The sequence below is a fragment of the Lichenostomus cassidix genome, chromosome 12, assembly GCF_008360975.1.
Source record: "Lichenostomus cassidix isolate B80296 chromosome 12, HeHo_3.0, whole genome shotgun sequence".
NCBI lineage: Eukaryota > Metazoa > Chordata > Aves > Passeriformes > Meliphagidae > Lichenostomus > Lichenostomus cassidix.
The window spans coordinates 18,776,675-18,797,108 of NC_139493.1; the positions used below are offsets into that span (position 1 = coordinate 18,776,675).

General features: G+C 43.2%; 1 protein-coding gene across 19 annotated transcripts in view; it reads right to left on the reverse strand.

The window, feature by feature from the left end:
* Window positions 1–20,434, reverse strand: part of IQSEC1 (IQ motif and Sec7 domain ArfGEF 1) — a 322,066-nt gene that overhangs the window by 45,360 nt on the left and 256,272 nt on the right. For 16 of the 19 annotated variants that reach the window (XM_085073103.1, XM_085073102.1, XM_085073121.1 and 13 more), the window contains one exon: window positions 1,342–1,621. In XM_085073103.1, coding sequence (XP_084929229.1) covers window positions 1,342–1,621 — 280 coding nt within the window. Of the gene's footprint in view, window positions 1–1,341; window positions 1,622–19,533; window positions 19,694–20,187; window positions 20,223–20,434 lie in introns of those variants that run through there. The other 3 variants (XM_085073117.1, XM_085073116.1, XM_085073119.1) reach the window with 2 other exon arrangements.

The following is a 20,434-nucleotide window of genomic DNA, read 5'->3' on the forward strand; positions in this document are numbered from 1 at the left end:
TAAAGCCTTGGACATTTTCCTACATAGTTTTCAAATATCTTCAGTTCTTTCAATGAGAGCTTTTCAGTGAGAGCTTTTCAAGAACAGTAAGTAACTCTTCAGTATCAAGCTTCCTTTAAGTATCATTGTCACTTTTTATTGTGCAAGACTCCTTGACCAAATACAAAATAACATCCGCAGTCCTCATTCTCTATCTCACTGGCATAAAAGGGCTGATGAAATCAGGCTCTGAGGAGTATCTGCAGCGCAGGAGATCTCTTATCCTCTGCATCCATCCCTGATGAGACATCCAGCAAAATCAACTGCCAAAGGCAAAGGAAGGAACAGTTGAGATCTCCCAAGGAGGTCCAATTGAGCAGAGCTGGCATCAGGAACTCACTATGTCCCCACCCCAAGGCAGAATTTGGTGAGCTCAGAGGCCAAACTGAACTCATCCTTGTTATCCCAAATTTGGCTTTGGCTTTGATCAGAGCTCAAGGTCTGTTCTTCCAGCTCCCTCTGGAACAACATTATATGATCCCCCTCACCTGAAAATGAGACTTAGCCCTAATAAATTTCACTGACTATCAATGTTTGGTCGAAATCAGGTGTAGTTTGCTTCCTGTCTGTGGAATTTTGCCACTTTTGCCATACTAACCTACAAGTTGGAGTGACTATGGAAAATACCACAATGAGTCACAGCAAAAAAAATATTCTGTGACAAGAGCTCTAACCAAAAAAAAAATGCTACTGCTCACCTACCAGTGAAATCCAGTGCATCCTGCATATTTACTGACCTTATGATTTTACAGCATTATTTTAAAATTACAAATCTGAACTTACATGGCAATAAAGGTCTTTCAAACAGGACTACCTTCAAAGCAAAGCTTAAAAGGAAAGCTGTGACTGGCTGTCTTACAGAAGTGCCTTTTTAGGGACAAAGGCTTTGAACACCTATATAGCTTCCACCCAGTTCTTTGTAAAGCATATGAGAGTTTTGCCTACTTGAGTAAAGCCTAATTAAAGCTTGAAATCACCTCACAGATATAAGAGAATATCAGTTACAATAAGCTCTTACTTCCTTTCTGCAACAACAAGAACACCCAGGTTTCAAAATGACTCAATTTCTTAGAAAAATATTTTGCATTAGTACATTCTAGTGCTCTGCTGGAGCATAAAATCACAATTCCTAGAAGTGTTTTTACTTTTAACAGTTTTAACATATCTTTTACACCTTTCTCCAGGAAGTGGGGAAGGTGTATGGGACAAAGAATAACAAGAGTTAAAAGTCAGAAGTGAAGTGGTGCTAGGAAAGACTTCTCCCAGCGCACAGACACAAACGAGGTAACAAAACTCCCATACCTGCTTATCCTGTAGATCTGAAGAGAGTTCATAGCTCTCCGAAAGCGATCGTGACCTTTTGATGGCTTCTTCCTCGGCCTGTTTGCGCAGGATGGAGGTGGAGTGCTGGAGCTTGGGCCGGCGGGCTCTCTGCTGGCCCGGCGCGATGGAGTAGAGCCCGTAGGGGTGCTCGTAGTGCTCGGGGCTCAGGGCGGAGCTGTGCGTTATAGGGCCCTGCGGGTAGGCAGAGGGGCTATCCAGGGACGTGCCGGTCTCGCTGCTGGGAGCTTCCCCCTCAACGCTGCACAACGACACACAGCAAAAAAGCCTCGGGTGAGTCCAGCACACCACAGTTCTCAACAACAAACAGCACAGTTTTGCTTCAGTATCGTTTCGTGTAGGCATTCAGCACATTTTGTAGTTCACATGCAGGTATTACAGGTAACATGGCTTTCATGTCAAACACCACAGTTTTGGCTGCAATTTTTGCAAGTCTCAATCTGCCGTGCCCATGTCATCTTTACAGTGTGAGTCAAGCAGGAGAATGGAAGTTCAAGCATTATTTAACTATATACAGTAATTACTAGTAACATCCTGAGTAAGTCACTCAGCAACTACTCTGTAAAATGAAAGAAAACTTCTAATTTCTTGTAAGACTGATCATTTCCAAGTTGTTCAATTCAAAATGACAGATGCTTATTTGTGTCATTCTTGGCTTTGACAAATTAAAGCAATGTTTTCTTACCCTTATATTACCATTTGACATAAATGGAGATTACTCAGTGGAGATTGGGATTTAATGGATCTTGAGAGCCACGATGTTTCTAGAAACTAAAGTTGGGGAAAAGTACTTAGAGGAGAAATCTCATTTATTTTTCTGCTAGTGAAAGGCTGCTCCCATGGGATACTTTTGGCAGGTTTTGGAGTAAAGCATCCCAAGGGACAGTGCTTCTAGCTAATGAAAGCAACATGGTTTCAGGTGAAGAAAGCACAATAGCACCTATCTGGCAAAGAAACGACTTTGTTTTCACATAAATGCGGTTATTGCTAAGGAATAATGGAAAGGAAAAAACCCCTTTATACTCAAAGAGTTGCACACAGTAGGAAACATTTTAAAACTGAGCCCTAGGTGTATCCTGAAGTACTGATGACTAATAGTAATTTGTACTTGGGTTGTATTTACTGGAGGGCACTCTCACATTGCACTATGTGCACTTTCACTCTTCCATCTTTTCATGTTTCACAGCAGTGTTTACTGTCTGCCTCATCCTGTGCACACAGAGCATTGATAGAAAAATGAAATTGTACTTCTTTTTCATCCCTCAAAAGACTCAGTAAACACTTCACACATGCACGAATATAAGCATTTACAGCATTTCTCCTATCTTTTGTTTTATGAAAAGGTACACCCAAACTCCAAAAAAGTAAAATTCCACATTCCCACCACGCCCTGTATTTTTTACCTTCATTCATATGTACTTAAAAAACAAAGCCCTCCTGTTGTCTCTCAGCTGTCCCTTCAAAAAGTACAGAGCAATTTCTGAAAGAATGTTCTCCACCGACTGAAGAGCTGAGGGTTAACCCCGGCCAAACTCTCCCAGCTTGAACAGTGCGTACTTTTTAAAGGGAAGGGGAAAAAAAAGCCCCTTAGATTTCTTAAAATGCTTCTATAAACACGTAAAACTGAAAGCAAGTCCTCTCTCTTTGCCCATCAAAATATGACTCTAACCAAAAGGTATTTTCAAACATACTTAACACAAGCTGGAAATATTTGCAGTGTGCACACACTGCTTTTTCCAAAAAGGAAGCTGACAGGAAACTAATCCCTTTCCCTCCGTGATACAGCTGGCTTTCAACTTAAAAATGATAAACTATCGAGAGTTCTGCTGGTGACATTGAAACTGTGTAACCACCCGTTAAAAACAAACAAATCATTGTCTCTGAAGCATCCATTAAAGACAGGGTATGATACTGAGCTGCTTCACGTTCTCTCTTTAAACACTGGAATTCCTTCCTCTGTCCTGCCAACTGTAAGGCTGTGCTATTTTGGACATCACATCCTAGCTGCAAGTTTATTTGTAAGTACTTTCCATACAAGCATGGCAAATTTGTTTTTAACAGGAAGGCTGGAATTATCTTCTTAGATTCTGTTGACATTTTTTGCCTTCCTCACCCTTGCATTGTAAACTATTTAATAACCTTTCCATGCTGATTATAACCTCCTGTTGACATTTTAATAATGCTACCTTCGATGGATCACTTAACATTTTCCTCAACAAAAACGGTACTGCCCTAATCAGAAGAAGTTGGAAGGACATCTGCCCAACTAAACTTAAGGGTTTCTTTTTAATTTTTAGTTTGCCTTTTGTACTTTTTCCAGATATAAATGTGATGCTTGACTGACTGTAATGATCTAATTTTGCTCATGGGCCTATTCCCTGCCACCTGACCTTTGAAGCATGGAAGTAATTACCTTTTACAATGGGCACAACAACAGCCCTTCAAAGCACACGCGTGCACAGCCTTTAAGGCTCTCCCCCATTCAGCTCTTCCCGGCCTCCCAGGAGCAGCTGAAGCTCCATATGAATTATTTCATTAAAGTGAAACTTCACTGGCAAAGAAAAGCAGCTTGCTTTCTACTTCTTCTGCTTTACATATGTTTGGAGAAGAAAAATATGTCAACAAATACGACTTGTGTGAAGCTGTAAGGATGACAAGTTGGATTGCTCCACTGAGGGGGAGCAGCACAGAGCTGGCAGAAGTGCTCACAAGCCAACTTCCATCATTTCACAGCAGTCCTGGGTAACTGGAGGTTATCAAACATAAAACACCCATCTCCAAAAGGGTAGGAAGGGAGATTGAGGGAACTCCAGGCATGCCAGCCTGACCTCAGTGCTGGGGCAGGTCACGGAGCAGGTCATCTGAGTGCCACCACAACACAACTGGGGGATCAGGCCCAGCCAGTCAAGGCTTGGGAAAGGCAGGTCCTGCCTGACCAGCCTGCTCTCCTCCTGTGCCAAGGTGACCTGCTTTAGTGGTGAGGGAAAGGCTCTGGATGTCACCTACTGGGACTACAGTAAAGCCTTTGGCACTGTTCCCCACAGCCTTCTGGAGGAACTGGCTGCTTGTGGCTTGGATGGGTGTGCTGTCCCCTGGGTGGAGATCTGGCTGATGGCTGGGCCCAGGGAGGGGTGGGGAATGTGACATCCAGCTGGGTCTCAGTGTTGCCACCTTCTCTGTTCAATATCTTTATCAAAAACCTTGGTGAGAATCGAGGGCACCCTCAGTCAGTTTGCAGATGACACCAAGTTGGGCTGGGTGTGGATCTGCTGGAGCGCAGGAAGTCCCACAGAAGGATCGGGACAGGCTGGATCCACAGGCCCAGGCCAACAGTGTGAGGGACAACAAGGCCAAGTGCCAGGTCCTGCGTGGGGGTCACACCAACCCCTGCCGCTCCAGGCTGGGGGAGAACAGCTGGAAAAGCTGGAAAAGGCCCTGGGAGTGCTGGTGACAGCAGCTGGACATGAGCCCAGGTGTGCCCAGGTGGGCAAGAGGCCAATGGCCCCTGGGCTGTGCTAGCCACGGTGTGGCAGCAGGACCAGAGCAGTCACTGTCCCCTGTGCTGGGCACTGCTGAGGCCACACCTCAGATCCTGGGGTCAGTTCTGGGCCCTTTGTTCCAAGACAGACCATGAGGGGCTGGAGAGCGTTCAGAGAAGGGAATGGAGGAATGGAGCTGGAGAAGGGTCTGGAGCACCAGGAAAGGCTGAGGGACCTGGTGGGGCTCAGCCTGATGAAAAGGAAGCTCAGGGGGAACCTTCTGGGTCTCCACAACTCCTGACAGGAGGGGGCAGCCAGGGGGCTTGGGCTCTGCTCTCAGGGAACAACAGATGGGGTGAGAGGAAATGGCCTCAAGCTGTGCCAGGGGAAGTTCAAGTCGGCTAGTGGCGAAAATTTCTTTATGGAAGGGGTTGTCCAGTCCTGGCACAGCTGCTCAGGGCAGTGCTGGAGTCCCCATCCCTGGAGGGGTTTAAAAGCCATGTGGATGTGGCACCTGGGGACATGGGTCAGGGGTGGCCTTGGCAGTGCTGGGGAACAGCTGGACTCAGTGGCCTGAGAGGGCTTCTCCAACCCAACAATTCTGTGACTCCTACACAGACTCACAACACGAGCCAGTCACTGCAGGGTTACAAGGGTGGTTTTTATCTATCCACTTATTAAAACTGCCAACACACAAAAATGTCAAGGATTCTGCTCCAGGCTTCCAACAGGAACTAGAAGTCTCCCTGTGACTAAGGGAGTAACTGAGACACCTCTCTAGCAGTGCTTCACCTCCACACCCTGCACACACTGTCTCTCTCAGATGGGTGAGAAATTAAGTATATTAAGCACACTACAAAAATGGGCAATGTAATGCTGTTAATTATTATTATTATTTATGCTTTTATACATAGTATTAAATAAATGTTGATGTTAATTAAAAGTCCCAACTGGAATTAGAAACAGCTTCTTAATAAAAGACTCCAATTTGAGGCATCTGCTACCTACCATACATGTCCAGTACAATTACTGATAATTTCCATGTTTAAAAGAAAATCTAGTGCATTAATTTGGTTCATCTCCCTGCAATGTGCAACTGCATATTACCAGTGAGCCCAGCAATCTGTTGAATATTCTAATTTTATAATATTTGGAGAATGCAAACCAGTTGAAATTAACCTAGAATTCCAACTGTTTTATTACACTCCTGCTTCAGCAGAAAATAGACATTCATTATCTGCCAAGCCAGAAAAAGTGAAAGGTTGCTTGCAAGTATTTTACAAAGAAGTGGAGAATGGAACAGCTAAAGAATGAAAATGAAATATTTAAAAATAATTAGTATTACTAATATGACTCTGCATGAACAAAAAATAGAGCCATTGAAAAACTTTAAACAACTAAATTACTTTTTGAAACAGTGACCAGCAGTGACTGAATCAACATTTCATCAGAAATTGAAACTGAACTTTTCTTCCTGCATAAATCTCAGCTTGTATTACTTCTAAAAAATCCCCAAACACCACTGTCCCAAGGAAGAATAGGGAAGAAGAAAGGCTTAGAGAAAAACAGGAACAGGCTATGTACAGTACTTTTATCATATCGCAATAGCGATGTAACACCCTTGTGAAAATCAGGTGACTTTAATGATGACAAACCAGTATTCCCCAGCTGGACTGAGGCATTTTCTCCCATTTAGTGTGGGACTGGCTCTGACTTCCTGCAGGAGCTGCAAGCTTTTGAAATGAGAATCCACGGGCTGAAGTGACAGATGTGTGAGAAGGTGGGATGTGCTGGTTCAGGAGCCGAGCAGAGAGAGAGAGCTGCAGAGCTGCCCAGCCTGCATTTCCTCACCCTGCTGCACTTTGCTCTCCCAGCACAGCACAGCTCCTGCTCCGGAGCCCAGCACAGCTCCAAGGGCTGGGCAGCGATGCCAAAAGCTGCTCCTGTGACTCATTTGCCCAGATGTCAAAGCTGAGTGATGGTGCAGGGCTGGAGCTCTGCACCAAACCAGCAACAACAGAGCCAGGCTGACAAAGAGGGAAGGAGCTGCTGTTGCTAGGAAAAGGTCCTGAATTTACAGTCATTTCCCACAATTCAGGGGATGAGTTCATTTCAAGAACTACCTAATAAGAAGAAGCTCTGTCTCCTTTTTCACTCTACAGTCGTGTGGTTAGCCACGACCAAAGAAAAACATTTCCTCTCCAGGCACTTCAGCAGCACAAACCTGGCAGGGATTTTCTTCCCTGGCTCTCCTTTTACACTTTCAATAATTACTTCTAATCACAAAGGTTGTAATTAGCACCAGTGCACTATATCCACTGTCATATTCTAAAACAATAACATATGATTCAGGATGTTTGACTATCTACTGTTATTCTTTGATTTATTTTTCATTTTTATATTCTCACCTTCCTTTTCCTTCAAATCTTGCCAAACTATTAGCAAAATTAAAAATAAGCACGATAAAGACAAAATTTTGAAACCAAGAGAACTTCAACATTTGAGCTTAAAATGGAAATCTTTTAAAATATCTGAATTCCAGTAAGGAGCAAACCCCAAGCTTTCCATGAGTACAGACTTATCTGTTCCACTGACTAATGGCAAAATGACCAGAGGAGCTGCTGGTTTGGATGCAGAGGCACAAGAATTTATCTGTCAGAGAAATTATGCTATGAAAGACAGACATTTGATAACCAGAAAAGCAGAAAGTCCTTTTTCTCCTGAGGCCCAGAACCTTATCTTTAGAACTACATGCATATAAAAAGGGCGTATACTTTAATATAACAATAACATCAGATGCAAGGAATGATTCAGTGCTGCCTTTCACCCCAGAAACCCCAGTTTGCGAGCAGTCAAGTGTCCCTGTGCATTTTTAGAACCAAAATATGAAGATAATGGGAACATATGCTCACAGAAATCATCCAAATGTTCAAACCAGTTTGTTGCAGATTCAGTTTGGAACAAAGAAATTAAACATGTTTCTAAATAATGCAAATGCCAAACCCAAACTGCATGCAACATTTTAAAATAGAACCAAAAAGATCCTCCCAGCAGAACAGAGCAAATGCTTGAGAAGCAGTTTTACCAATAAGCATCCTCTGAAATCAGTATTATTTTCATCACTCTTTTAGAATGGACTTTCAACAGTGTAATATAAAGACATGAAATTGAAAACAGGCCCTAACAACTGGATAGTACACACATGAGAACCAATCAGCATTATATTAATCCTGTAAAAAATCTGTTTTGGACACAAAGAGAAGTATGACAATATAATAAGTTTATGCTGTTACATCTTTAAAGATTTTTCCATAGCATTTTAGATCTTTAGAAGCATAAACAGTTCAAGGATAAACAGAATAAATTTCTTTTTTTTCTACATTGTGGAAAGGCAGCACAAGTATTACAAATACAGCAACAAAAACATGCCCAGCTTAAAATTCTAGTCAGCACAAGGTAATAAAACCACTCAGCTTGGCCATGACTATCCAAGGGCTCTGTTCTTGGGGAAGGAGGCAGGTTTTAAAGCAGGGCTGTGGTAGAGCAGCAGTAAAACTCCAGGTAGTCAGCACAGCCTGAATTCAAATTGAGCTTAATGAAGGATCGGTACTTTATTTTATTTGTTGGAACAGTGAAGCATTTGCATGAGTGGTTCTTCATAAAATTCAAATTCAGTCAAATTCATCCCTTCTCTAACTTGCCTGCTTTTCCCTGAATCTATATAATTTATTCCCCTCTTCAGGAAAAATGCACGTAAAGCTGCTTCCCTTTAAGTTGCATCTACTGACAGAACAATTCAGCAAACTTTATCTTCTTTCTTTGTCCCAGAAACTTTTCTGCCCGTGAACACAAACATAAATACAGCTGAAGTATCAAGATACCTTCTTGGGACCCTGCCTTGTGATTTATGAGAAGGATTTAAATGCAAACCACATAGTGAAGCTTTTTGCATTAAAATCTCATTTTGTAAACATCATTTCCAGTAAAACTTCTGCCTCACTCAAAAAATAAATATTCTCTATAAACAGGTCCAAATGCCCAGGGAGGAAGAATTGCTACACATGTGTTTTACACCAACCATCTCCTCTTAAAACGTGGGGGTTAAAACCAGTCAAACTGTGATCTTAGCTCCTAATTATAGATTTCCACTTGAAATAGATCCAAATTCTCTACCTAGCCCAGAGAATGCAGACCAGAAGTCGCCCGTGGAACTAAGTGGGTAACAGAGAGAAGCAGGATGGCAGCTGCTACAGCAGCTGGTATGGTCAGACATTTCCAACATGAAGGCTGAAACAAACCACACAAATAGCAAAAATGTTTAGGCCAAATGTGGACATTCCACATGGCAACAAACCTCTCCAAAAGTTAATTTATTGCATATAACTTTGTCTTTACAAGTGCAATGAAGCCCTGATTTGAATGGGTAATTTGAAGAGACAGTTGCAAGCAGAACACTGCTCTCCAGAACTGTGCCTCCCCACAAAACTTCACCTCACATAAGCATTCATTTGGCACAGGGTACACCCCACTGCTTCAAAGCTGCCTTGTGCTTCAGTACCTGTGCTGCTCCCTGCTACAAAGGAGGAGGTGCATTTAATTAAAGCTCTGGTGTGTGCACTGTATTATCTCAAATTACCCCCCACAAAACGTTCTCAATGTAACTCCTCAAAATGCAGAGCTGGCCATATGTACTTCACCGAAGCCACGGTTCAGCTTTTTTCCCCAACCCCCCCATTACAATATTCCCCACTGGAGTGAGAAGGTTTGAGCAGAACTTTATTATTAGCACAGTTCACAACTAGAAGAACCTAGTCCTTATTGCCATGTCTGGTTTGTGCTGTCTAGTAAACAAAAGTCAATTATATTAAGAACTTACACAAATCCCCAAATTCAATAAGCACAATAACATTAACAAACCAATCTACCTTCAAATACACCCTGCCAAGAGTTCAAAGCCATTATGATGGACAACAGCATTCACAGGCAGTGACAAAAGCTTTGATCCAGGAAAGAAATATTGACCAACATGTTTTACTTCCAATGCACTCTCCATTCAGCTGTTTCTGTTAAAAACAAACGAAACCTTTGAATGCACATCAAAGTAATGTCCCAGGTAATTCATCTGACTGAAGCTAAATATCATTGCAAGAAAAATCCAGACAACATTTGCATGTGTCTCAGAAGCAAACCCTAACAAAGCAGTCACTCATTCTGTAATATTCTGGGTGGTGAGAGTGCCAATAAAAGCAGCCTGACTTTAACAGTCTGAGAGGCACTGGGGGAGAGCAGAGCTCCACTGGCAGGTACCCCTGAGTGCCCTGCAAACCTGCAGCTGCTCCCTGCTCCAAGTCCTGACTCCGAAATCACAGAAACTACCCCAACACCCATCCCATGGACACTGCCAAACCTTGATTCTAAGTAACCCCATAAAAGGCATTTACAAAAATGCTTTTCAAAAAAGGGCATTTTGACCCGCAGTCCTAGACACCGTCAGTAGCAGCAGAGAGCAAGGAGTGAAAGATGAGAGGTTATTTTCTCCTCACCAAAGGAGAATTCAGGAATGACTGCACTGTCTCTTCTGAAATGGAGATGGACAGCAGTGAGATGGAAATAGAGTGAAACAATCCACCCATTTTAGGGAATAACACTTACAATAGGGTTAAGAACTAAGAATATCCACGTGGGAAGAGCTTAGTTGAGACTCTCTTCAGCTTCCAAGGAGCAGAAGGAAAGTTCATCAGCTCCCAGGTCACCTTTGTCAAAACAGTGGCAGCACAGTGGCCATCAGACACAAGCATGTACAGAAGGATCAAACCAACCAAGCCTCCCCAGTACCACCCAATGCCTTGTGAAGCCTGTCTGCTAAAGGCAAAGCTGTATTTTATTGTCATTATTTAGCAAAATAACGGTACTGGCAGCACCAACAGAACTTGGGGACAGCTTACAAAGGCTCACTTCTATCTCAGGTGAAGTCAGCCAGCATCACTCTCTGCCAAACTGTGTTAATCATCACCCAATATATGTTTATTCAGCAACAGCTCTTTAAAAAGTGGATATTATTAAAAGATGCATGTTATTTGAGGTGTGTGACTCAAACCAGCCCAAGTTTTAGAATTTTAGGTTTTTATGGCCAGTTTTTCCTTTAGATGTGTCAGCATAAAACATATTAACATCACATAATGTCCTTCATGCTTCAAAAGGATGCTTTGTTTCTTACAAGGACTAAAGCTAATAATTTTAATGTAACTGTGGTGTCTGAGGGATGGATCACTTCACAAAATTTGTGGAGGTCTGCCTACTGCTGCAGACTTTGTCCTGTCCCTGCTAGGTAAACTTTTACACAGTATGATAAGCTTTAGAAATTTGTGGAGTTTCTCAATGCAGCTGAAGTAGAATTTGACCTCAGCTATTTATCATTTATTTAGAAACACCATTCAGCAGCAGGAATCCTCTTAATTTAGCAAACCTACACTATATATGACAAGTACTGAACACAGGGAGATACTAGTATGCATTCTACTGTTTATATCATGACATGCCCTTTATACACAGCTAATTTTAAAAGGGAAGATTTAGTGTCTGCAGCTGAAAAAACCCTGATTTGCATGCACAGCTGAAGCAGCATTTGATACAATGCAAGAATCCTTGGTGTCCTGTGCCAGCCATCCTCCTCTTTCACCTCTTCAGCTGTTGTGTCAAGCTCACTCGAGGAAGGGCTGAGAGAATGGCACTGCTGCTGTGAAATCAGCTTGCTGGCAATTAGGTTCAACAAAAGACTTAGCTCTAGTTTCCTCTTTCCAGAGAGATTTTGGTTGATAATACTCTTCTTTCCCCTCATATACCATATATGATGGAAACACAAATTAGTTTGAAGATGCTTAACAAAATTGTGTTTACTGAATCAATGTTTCAGGCCCAGAAATTTCATATCTAGAAAAAACTATCTCATCTTAGATCAAATATACCTGATAAAGCCCATCATTTGACTCATTTTAAGGTTCTGCCCCTAGACTAATCAAAATGCTTACAAATATGACACAGTACAGAGAGCTAGGAAGAACTTTTGGCAGAGCAGCCTTTCACAGTACATTTGTGAGGGAAATTAACAATCGTCATAAACAAAGAGCATGCAGAGGGTCCATGCAGCAGAAATGACAACAAAACCATCTTTCTGTATGAACACGGCATTGGGTAAAGTCTCAGACCCCTAAACCACTGTATTAATTTAGACCACATTTTAACTTCTGTAGCAAATGAATGTTGTACAAGAAGACCCATTAAAAAAAAATCAAGGGATTTCATTTCAACTAGTTTTAACATATTGGTATTATCTGATGACTTGTGCTTTCAAAGAATGTCACTGATGAACATGAGACACTCTGCTGTCTCTCTTGGATTTAAGAAATAGTTGGCCAAAATTATCTACTTTCAAAATCAGAAAGAAAGGGACTGCTCAGCTTCTAGTGGTTGGTTGACTTCCCTCTGAAGTTACAGACAAAACTCACAAAATTACAGAGCAACATACTTAAAAAAGCCAATGCAAAAGGAGCATGGGCTGTTAAAAGTCTGATCAGAGAAACCCTTTACTGATCTAACTGAATCTGGAAGTATATATATAATATGAAAGTACCACTCAATTTTAATCACTGCACAAACCCTCCACTTTGACTCCCAACTTCACCATGCCAAGTCTAAAAAAAAACAACCCCAAAAGAGAATGAAACCCTACCAGTTTCCTCTGTGGGAAAACAGTGTCATTTCGAAACGTTTAAGTGCAAATGGGCATGGGAAAGTGTCAGCAGGTAGGGAAGAAAAGGATGAGAACATGGCACTTGTTAGTGCTTCCAGGGAAGCTCAGGGTGTTGTTACTGAGCCAGTGAGATCAGGGACTGGTCTTGAGCGCTCTGCACACACCAAGGGAGAGGTGTTGTAACTCACTGGAACAGAACCACTGCTCACCTCTCTGTAATCACAGGCATCCTTGTAAAAGGGAGATTTTATCCTCTGCAGCACACCCAAGGTTTATACCAGAGTGTACAGAACACAGTGTTTAAGGAAACCAAATAATAGGAGATTTTTTTGTTGGAGGTATGGGGCTTGGTGGAAAAGACAGTGTTGTAGGTGATACTTAGATTCAAGGCAATGAATCTATTTGCAGACATTCTCACAAAGATACTACACATAAATCTTCACTCTTGTAGAAACGAGACCTCAAAAGATTGCTCATAATCTCTAAATCAGCTAAAGAGCTGACAGATGCTTTTTCTCATTCACAAACTTCCTTCCTTTTACATTTCCTCCCCATTATGCTGAGTCTATACATTTTATAGTTCTTTCTCTGTCAGAGAGGAATTAAGTGTAGGCTTTCAATAGAACTTCTGACTCACATCACTGATGACAATAAAAGAGTAACACAGGTAGCAACTCCTTCCTTGGAAATCTTTCATTGCACACACAGAGAAGAGCAGCAGTTTTTGGGCTGTGCAGGGCATGTTGCAGCTTCCTTTGGGTGCAGCACAGCTGCCCAGCACTGCTGGCTCCCAGAATCATCAACACCTTGCACTGCCTTTCCCTTCAGAGCTGGACTAGGTGATCCCTGTGTGTGCCTCCCAGCTCAGGAACATTCTGTGTCAGTGTCTGTGACAGGGATGCAGCTTGGCTTAGCTGGGGCTGCACGTGAGGCAGCTCAACCACAAAAGAACGTGAGGCTAAAATACAGAACTTGGGTAGCTCTTAGACATCTACAGGCTCTTTATCACGACATAGTTCACACATCTTTCCACTACAGAAAGTAGTCTTTTAGGACAGGGGGACAAGCCAGTTCCTGAAAACAAGGGTCACCATTTTGTGAAATGAAAATGTGATATTGTGAAAAGATAGATCTTGAAAATTTCAAAGACAGAGAGGAATGGTCTTGTGTAACAATCTGCACTAAGGTAGGAAAACCTGAAATACTTTTCTTCTGGGCTAACCTAATCAAAAATATCTTAATCATGTTTTAACAAAAAAAGAATCCAAATTTGCATCATGTTGTCACCATCTGGGACAATTTCCATTTAGTCCAGGTAATCTTCTGTTCTTTCACTTCACAAGGCATTAATGAGTAGTATCAACAGGAAACTATTAGCTGTAAAGCCCCATTCTCTGAAATCTAAAAGTATTACAATCAGCTCCTTCTTGAAATTAGTTTCTACTAAATGCTCAGTATCATTGGCATCTTCTAAACAAGACTCAGAGTAAAATACAAGAATATATGAACAAAAAAATTAATTGTCTTTCTTTCACAAATCCAAGAACAGCCGACAGTATTATCTAGTATTTCACATCTTGTGAAAAGTTAACTTTGAATCACTGCAAACACCTCTAGAATGGAAATTCAACAGCCATTTCACATTACAGTAATGAAGAACCAGCGTAGAAAGAAAAATAAAGATCATTTTATTCCTGATTGAGAATGCAGAGTGATGTTAGATTGAGAGAAAACCTATTCTTAGGCTGCAACATGACCAGAAAGTCAGTGATTTACACAGGCCTGTTCTCCATACTCAGAGCCCTGGGAACTGCAGCTGGATCAGGAACACCACTGTCCCTTGCATGTGAAGGATGACTTCCTCAGCACATCCCCCAAACAATGAGCACAAACCCCCAAACCCTGTCTCTGGTCCTATCTTTAAAGGCAGGGCAGCTTCCAAATCATCCATTCCTTCCCGTAGATGTACCCTTGGAGTTGTGTGCAAGCACTGACATGGCCTATGCCAGCCTGGCCATGAAAACTGAAGGATCTTTCCTATAACCATTCCTGCCCCACGTTACTAAAATGCATCACTGCACTCAAGCTAAATCCAGTTCAGGGTACAGCTGCCACTGCCATACCTAACTTGTGTGATCTGAGAGTGACTTGGGTCCATTGTGCCATAAAGGTGGGGAGTGAAAATTCTATTCAAGACAAATTGTGAACTCTGCTCCTGTAGTGCAGAGTCAGGGCTGGCTGCAAACATTCGCTGTGACAGAAAACCCATCAGGGTTGCACCCTTGCTGCCTTTGCCCTGTGTGAAGACGACTGGAAAGGTCATGAATATATTAACAAACAGAAGGAACTTCATTTTCTTTTTCTGTGTTCATGACACATCCATCCTTGTTAATCCGGTAAATTTTAGGGGCAACTGAAAATTTTTTTGACTAAACAATGCAAGAACCCCTGAAATCAAGCTTAGGATTCTTTTTCTATTGCCATGCCCTGTATGTAGCCACTGATGTAAACGGAAGCCAGATCACAACTGCTGCATTTTGATTGTGCTTGCACAGCAGAAGGCAACAGGGAATTGTGTCCTTTGTTTATAAGCACAAGTTTAACTGGGATAACACTGAACTACTGAAAGAATCTGATTAACAGATATAATACATCAATTTCCTGTATTAAAGGCTATCAAAGCCATCATTCTAATTTTCTGCATCTCTCACAGGGACGAAAGGACTTGATTTTTTTTTAATCATACCAAAGCTTGTCTTTTTTACTTTATTTTTATTAAAGACATCTCTACAATTATTTCATGAGAATGATTCTAGTCTTTTGTCTATTGTAAGGAAGCAAAAGGATTTATTTAGCTAAATTTGCATTCCCCTTTAACGTAATACTGGGGCTTTGTGCTACAGTGGATTAAAGCAGCATCTGTTCTTCTCTGGAAACCTGGAGTCAAATCACAGCAGTGCAGTGAAGTTGCCATCTCTGTCTGTACCCTAAATGGAACCTAAATAAAATTCAAATGGATTCCCAAAAGACACTAGAAGGGCTACGTAAGTAAAATATTTTTGATTAGTAAGTCTTGCTAAAAAAGTCAATGATCAGTAACTGGTTTTGCATAACAAAGAGGCATGAATTAAACAAAACTTGTATTTACATAATTTTTGACATAAAAAGGCAATATACAAGACACTAAAAGTGAACTTCCAAACACATAGCGTGATTCTGCTCTTGTAACTACAGTCTTCCTAGACAACAGAAATAAAGCAGCAAACTCAGGAATATGAATCTGGCTTGTGGCCCATCCCCTGTTTAAACACAAATGACATCTAAACAAAGCATGGTTAGCAAAAGCAATGCACCAACACACTTTCTCCCTTAACCCACGAGCCACCTCCTCCTAATTCCAGTTGCTCTGTGGGTCAGACAGGGTCTGGGTTAGGGCACATCCTCACATATTTAATGTGACAAACAGAGCAATCAGGGCTCCATCTTGGTTACAGTTTCTAAGGTCTCCTGCAGTTCTGTTATTAAATAAACATAAAAAGAAATAATTGATTGACAGCTGCTGTGATTAAAATATGCCTGACTCTGAAATTAATGATAAAATTACCATCGGGTCTGACAGAGGAAGAACTACATAAATGCTGAAAGAGCAAAAAAATTGCATCCTGAAAGTCCTTTATGAATTGTGGCAAATCCTTGCAGTGAAAAGGTACAACAACAGACTGTGGTGCTTTACAATTAAAAAAAAACCAACAATCAATATTCAAAAATACAGTACCTGAAACCCTCCTTTGCATCTCTCAGAATCCTGCAGAAACTGGAAGCCTTATGGGTCTACAGCAAAAAGGGTGCATTAGTTTGGGTGCTGAAATCCCATGAAGGACTAGTGGATAATTTCCAGACCATCTCTATGGCATTAGTTTTTCCACAATGCTCTGGTAGAAGGCTAAATCCCGTTTTTCTCCTAGAGAGTCATACAGCTGAGGCTATAAAGTTAAGGCAAGCCAGTGTCTTGGATTTCAATGGGAACACCACAGTGGGCAAAAGGACACGTTTCACTTGGAAGGCAACACCTCACTTCCAGTGCTTGTGTCCCACGGTTCTGCTGAAGACCCCTGAAGTCTGAACATCAGTGGAGTTAAACACCAAGGAACACAACTGAAATATGAAAGCAGCTGTTAAATACCTCCAGGTAACATCCCCCAGTGCTGGAATGACACCTGGCATCCACCACCAGGGCACTGACTACCTTTAGGCCAGGTTTTTATTATTCAGCTCCTTCTCACTGGTGTTCAGGGCAAGCACAGTTTGCAGGCATCATTAGGAAATCACCTAAGTGTGCTAATCTGTTACACCATTAGGAGATTCGCCTCTTCAGAGAGTTTGAGCCTAGAATTGCCATCTTTAGACTCCACAGAAAACATTGTCAGTATAAAGGTAAACGGCTGTTTCAAAGGAGTTGCTCCACCCAAAGTCCTCACTCTACCCTTGAGGCCCTCAAAGGCATGAAATAATCCCAGGCTGCAAAAGATGGAAGAGTACTCTCCTCACAAAGTCCCAATATTGAGAGAAATACTTTCTATAACCGTATGAATAGATTCTCTTGGAAGATTTTTCATTTGCAAACGTGAAATTCACAGGATGAGAAAAACCACTTAAGGCCAAGAAATCCTAAGAAATCACTCCCCATTTCTCCAGAGGAACACCCTGCAAACCAGTGGTGAAGACTCTTCTCCAGCTGTCACTGCCTGGATCCAGTCCTTGCAACCTTGCAATACAAGTCTGCAGCAGGAGCAACAAATCAGAGTTACTGTTCAACTTGGTATTTGCACTTTTCAGGTGAAAAACTGAATCCTTGGGTTTCCTTACCTGAAAGCTGCAAATTATTTAATGAAACTGAACTGCAGGTTGCTTATTAACTGCACCAAGATTCCCAGAGAGCTTCTAAAGGGGCAAAGAAACAACTGAATGCTGTTGATACACAGAGCGCTGTGGTTTTCACTGGTTAGCTCCAGATCTTGGATTACTGAATCTTTGACGATAATGAATTATTTCAGATTAGTACAAACAGGAAAAATAATGGATGATAGATGACTTTACATGGGAGCCCTGAACATTGTGCTTCTATTTAACCAAGACAAAAAAAGCCCAGCTGACTACTTTGTAACAGTACTCTCGATATCTTTCAGGAACTAGAACAGGACATCACAACTGCAAAACCAAATCTGGTACAAAAGCAGAAGTAAAATGGAAAATGGGTCATTTTATTCAGCATGGCCATAGTTCTCCCAAAGCACTCGATAGATGTAATGAATTCTGTGTATGAAGGATATCTGCCACCAGAATAGACACAGTTAAATACAACCATCCAAACTAAGTACTCAGCAATTCCTCTTTTAGCACATCAGGCAGAATAATCAAGTTTAACTGAAAGGAAGTGCATAGCAATGTGCAAATGGAGGAAAAAAGTCTGAAACAATGATGAATAACAGAATGTAACTGTGTAATAGGCAAATCTGTCACTAAAGCAACAGTTATGAATTATGTTTTGTAGCAAGCCATGCAAAGGTAACATCATTTATGCAAACATTACCAACGCCACACAGGAAACCTACATTATTCTTTTCCATAAGGGTAAAAAATGGGCAGAAAGATCATTAAATGCATGACTAAACTGTACTATGAAACACTTTCTTTATCAAAAAACTTTTTTCCTTTCTTTTCTAGAAAAGCAACTGTTGAATTCATACATAGTTAACTGAATCCAGTCACTTCCTCCTTTTATATTTTTCCACACATGCCCACACCCAATTTAAGATGTTTTCTATCTTTAGCTAAGTTGAAAATTCCTTTAGCAGTCGAACAGCTCAGCATTTGGCTGAATTACTTGGTGGAATAAACTACCACAATGCATCGGAGATAAATTCATTTTGCAAGTGCACTGCAAGTGCAGGATAACTATTTTAGTTTATCATAAATCCACACACAGCATCGCACCAGAAGAACTCGTTTGTGCATTGAGTCTTCAGGCAGCTCATGAATAGAGTTCTGTGTTTCTGTACTTTTGACACACAATATTTTGGTAGTTAACAACATCATAACAATAGGGATTGCATCCATTAACATGACAAATCCCACTCGCTGTTTCTCCTGTGCCAGTTATTCAATTATCTGTACTTTAAAGGCCTTTGAAATAAACTTTTTTTTCCTCTTACTTTCTGTTCTAGCTGAGGGCACGAGTGGCAGATGCTGACTTACCCCTCGGAGTGTGACACACGTTCCCAGGACAAGGCCAGGTCTCCGGCCGGTCCCAGGCACCGGGAACAGCCTGTACCAGAGCTCTGCAGCAGAGCTCACGGCTGCTTTGACACAAATCATGTGATTGCTGGCAGTGTCCCGAGCTCCCCAAAAGCAGTGTTTACACACCGGTGTGTGGAGCGGCACACGCCAGCTCAGCTCACACCCTGTGCCACAGCTCCCGGCGGCTCACGGCTCTGCTGACACCCACAGCCGAGCGGGGCCGCTTGGGACACCGCGGTCAAACCGGGCTGGTGATTTAACCCTGGGCTCCTGCAGGGCACACGGAGCCTCTGCCTGTCCCCGCTCCCGGCCCGGGACACCTGGAACGAGCCGGACCCGGAGACAGCCCGGGATAAGGGGGGTGATCCCAGACACAACCCCTGGGGACAAAGGGGGCGATCCCAGGGATAACCCCCAGAGACACCCCCCAGGGACAACAGGGGTGACCCCAGGGACAATCCCCACGAATAACCCCAGGGACAAACGGGTGTCGCCAGCACCAGCCGGACGCTCTCATCCCGTCCTCCCCTAGCGCCCCTCAGCCAGCCCGGGCAGCGGCGGCGTCGGCGACGCGGAGCCCTTTGTGCGGCAGCGGGGAACAGCCCCGCACCCCTCGGCAGCGCTCACCAGCTGTCCAGCTCCAGCTCCAGCAGCGACTGGGTCCGCTCCGAGCTGCAGTGCAGGCACCACATGGCCGGGCCGGAGTGTCGGGCGGGGAGCTCCGCGCCACCATAGCCGCCCCTCGGGCCGCCCCGCCCCGCGCCCGCTCCCCTCAGCCGGCGGCGGGGCAGGGAAGCGGGCAGAGCGCACGCGTGGAGGGCGGGATTCCCGGGAAAAGCGCGGCTCCGAGGGCTCTCCTCACGCCAGCTGCCCTCACACCCCTCACTGGGGCCGGGGGCTTCTCGGTGCGGCTCCGGCGGGCACCGTTCTTCAGGCGCTCCCCTCACACCATAGGTGGGTGCTTCGGCCGGCTTCAGCGGGCAAGGGTTTCCCTGACACCAGCCGCCCTCACACCCTTCACCGTGGCCGGGGGCAGCTCCAGCAGGCACCGTTCTCCAAGGGTTTTCCTCACACCAGCAGCTCTCCCACCCCTCACCATGGCCGGGCCCCCCGACAACGAAACAGCAACACGCTCCCCACAGCTCCGTACCCTGTAATAAGAACAAAGCACCGCTGGCTGATCTCTGTAGCTTGGGGAAACTTTAGTCGGGAGTTAAAGATGTCGCTCAGGCGAACCGGGTGCAAGAAGGAGCACGGCGCAGGGCTGTGTGCACCACATACCTCGTGTTTATACATCCCATGAGGGCTGATCGCGTCTTTCTGGGTGGTAAGAAGAATCGAGGCACCTTTACCAAAACCCCCCTTAAACATTTGGATGGAGCGTGTGTTTTGCATAGTTTCCTAAGGAAGCATTAGGCATAGATTCCAATAAGCCTGGGTTTAACTAGCTTGCAGTGAAACTCAAACACGTTAAGGAAGGACACACCTACACCAGCTGTTTTCATGGGAATGTCACTGCGAGACTCTA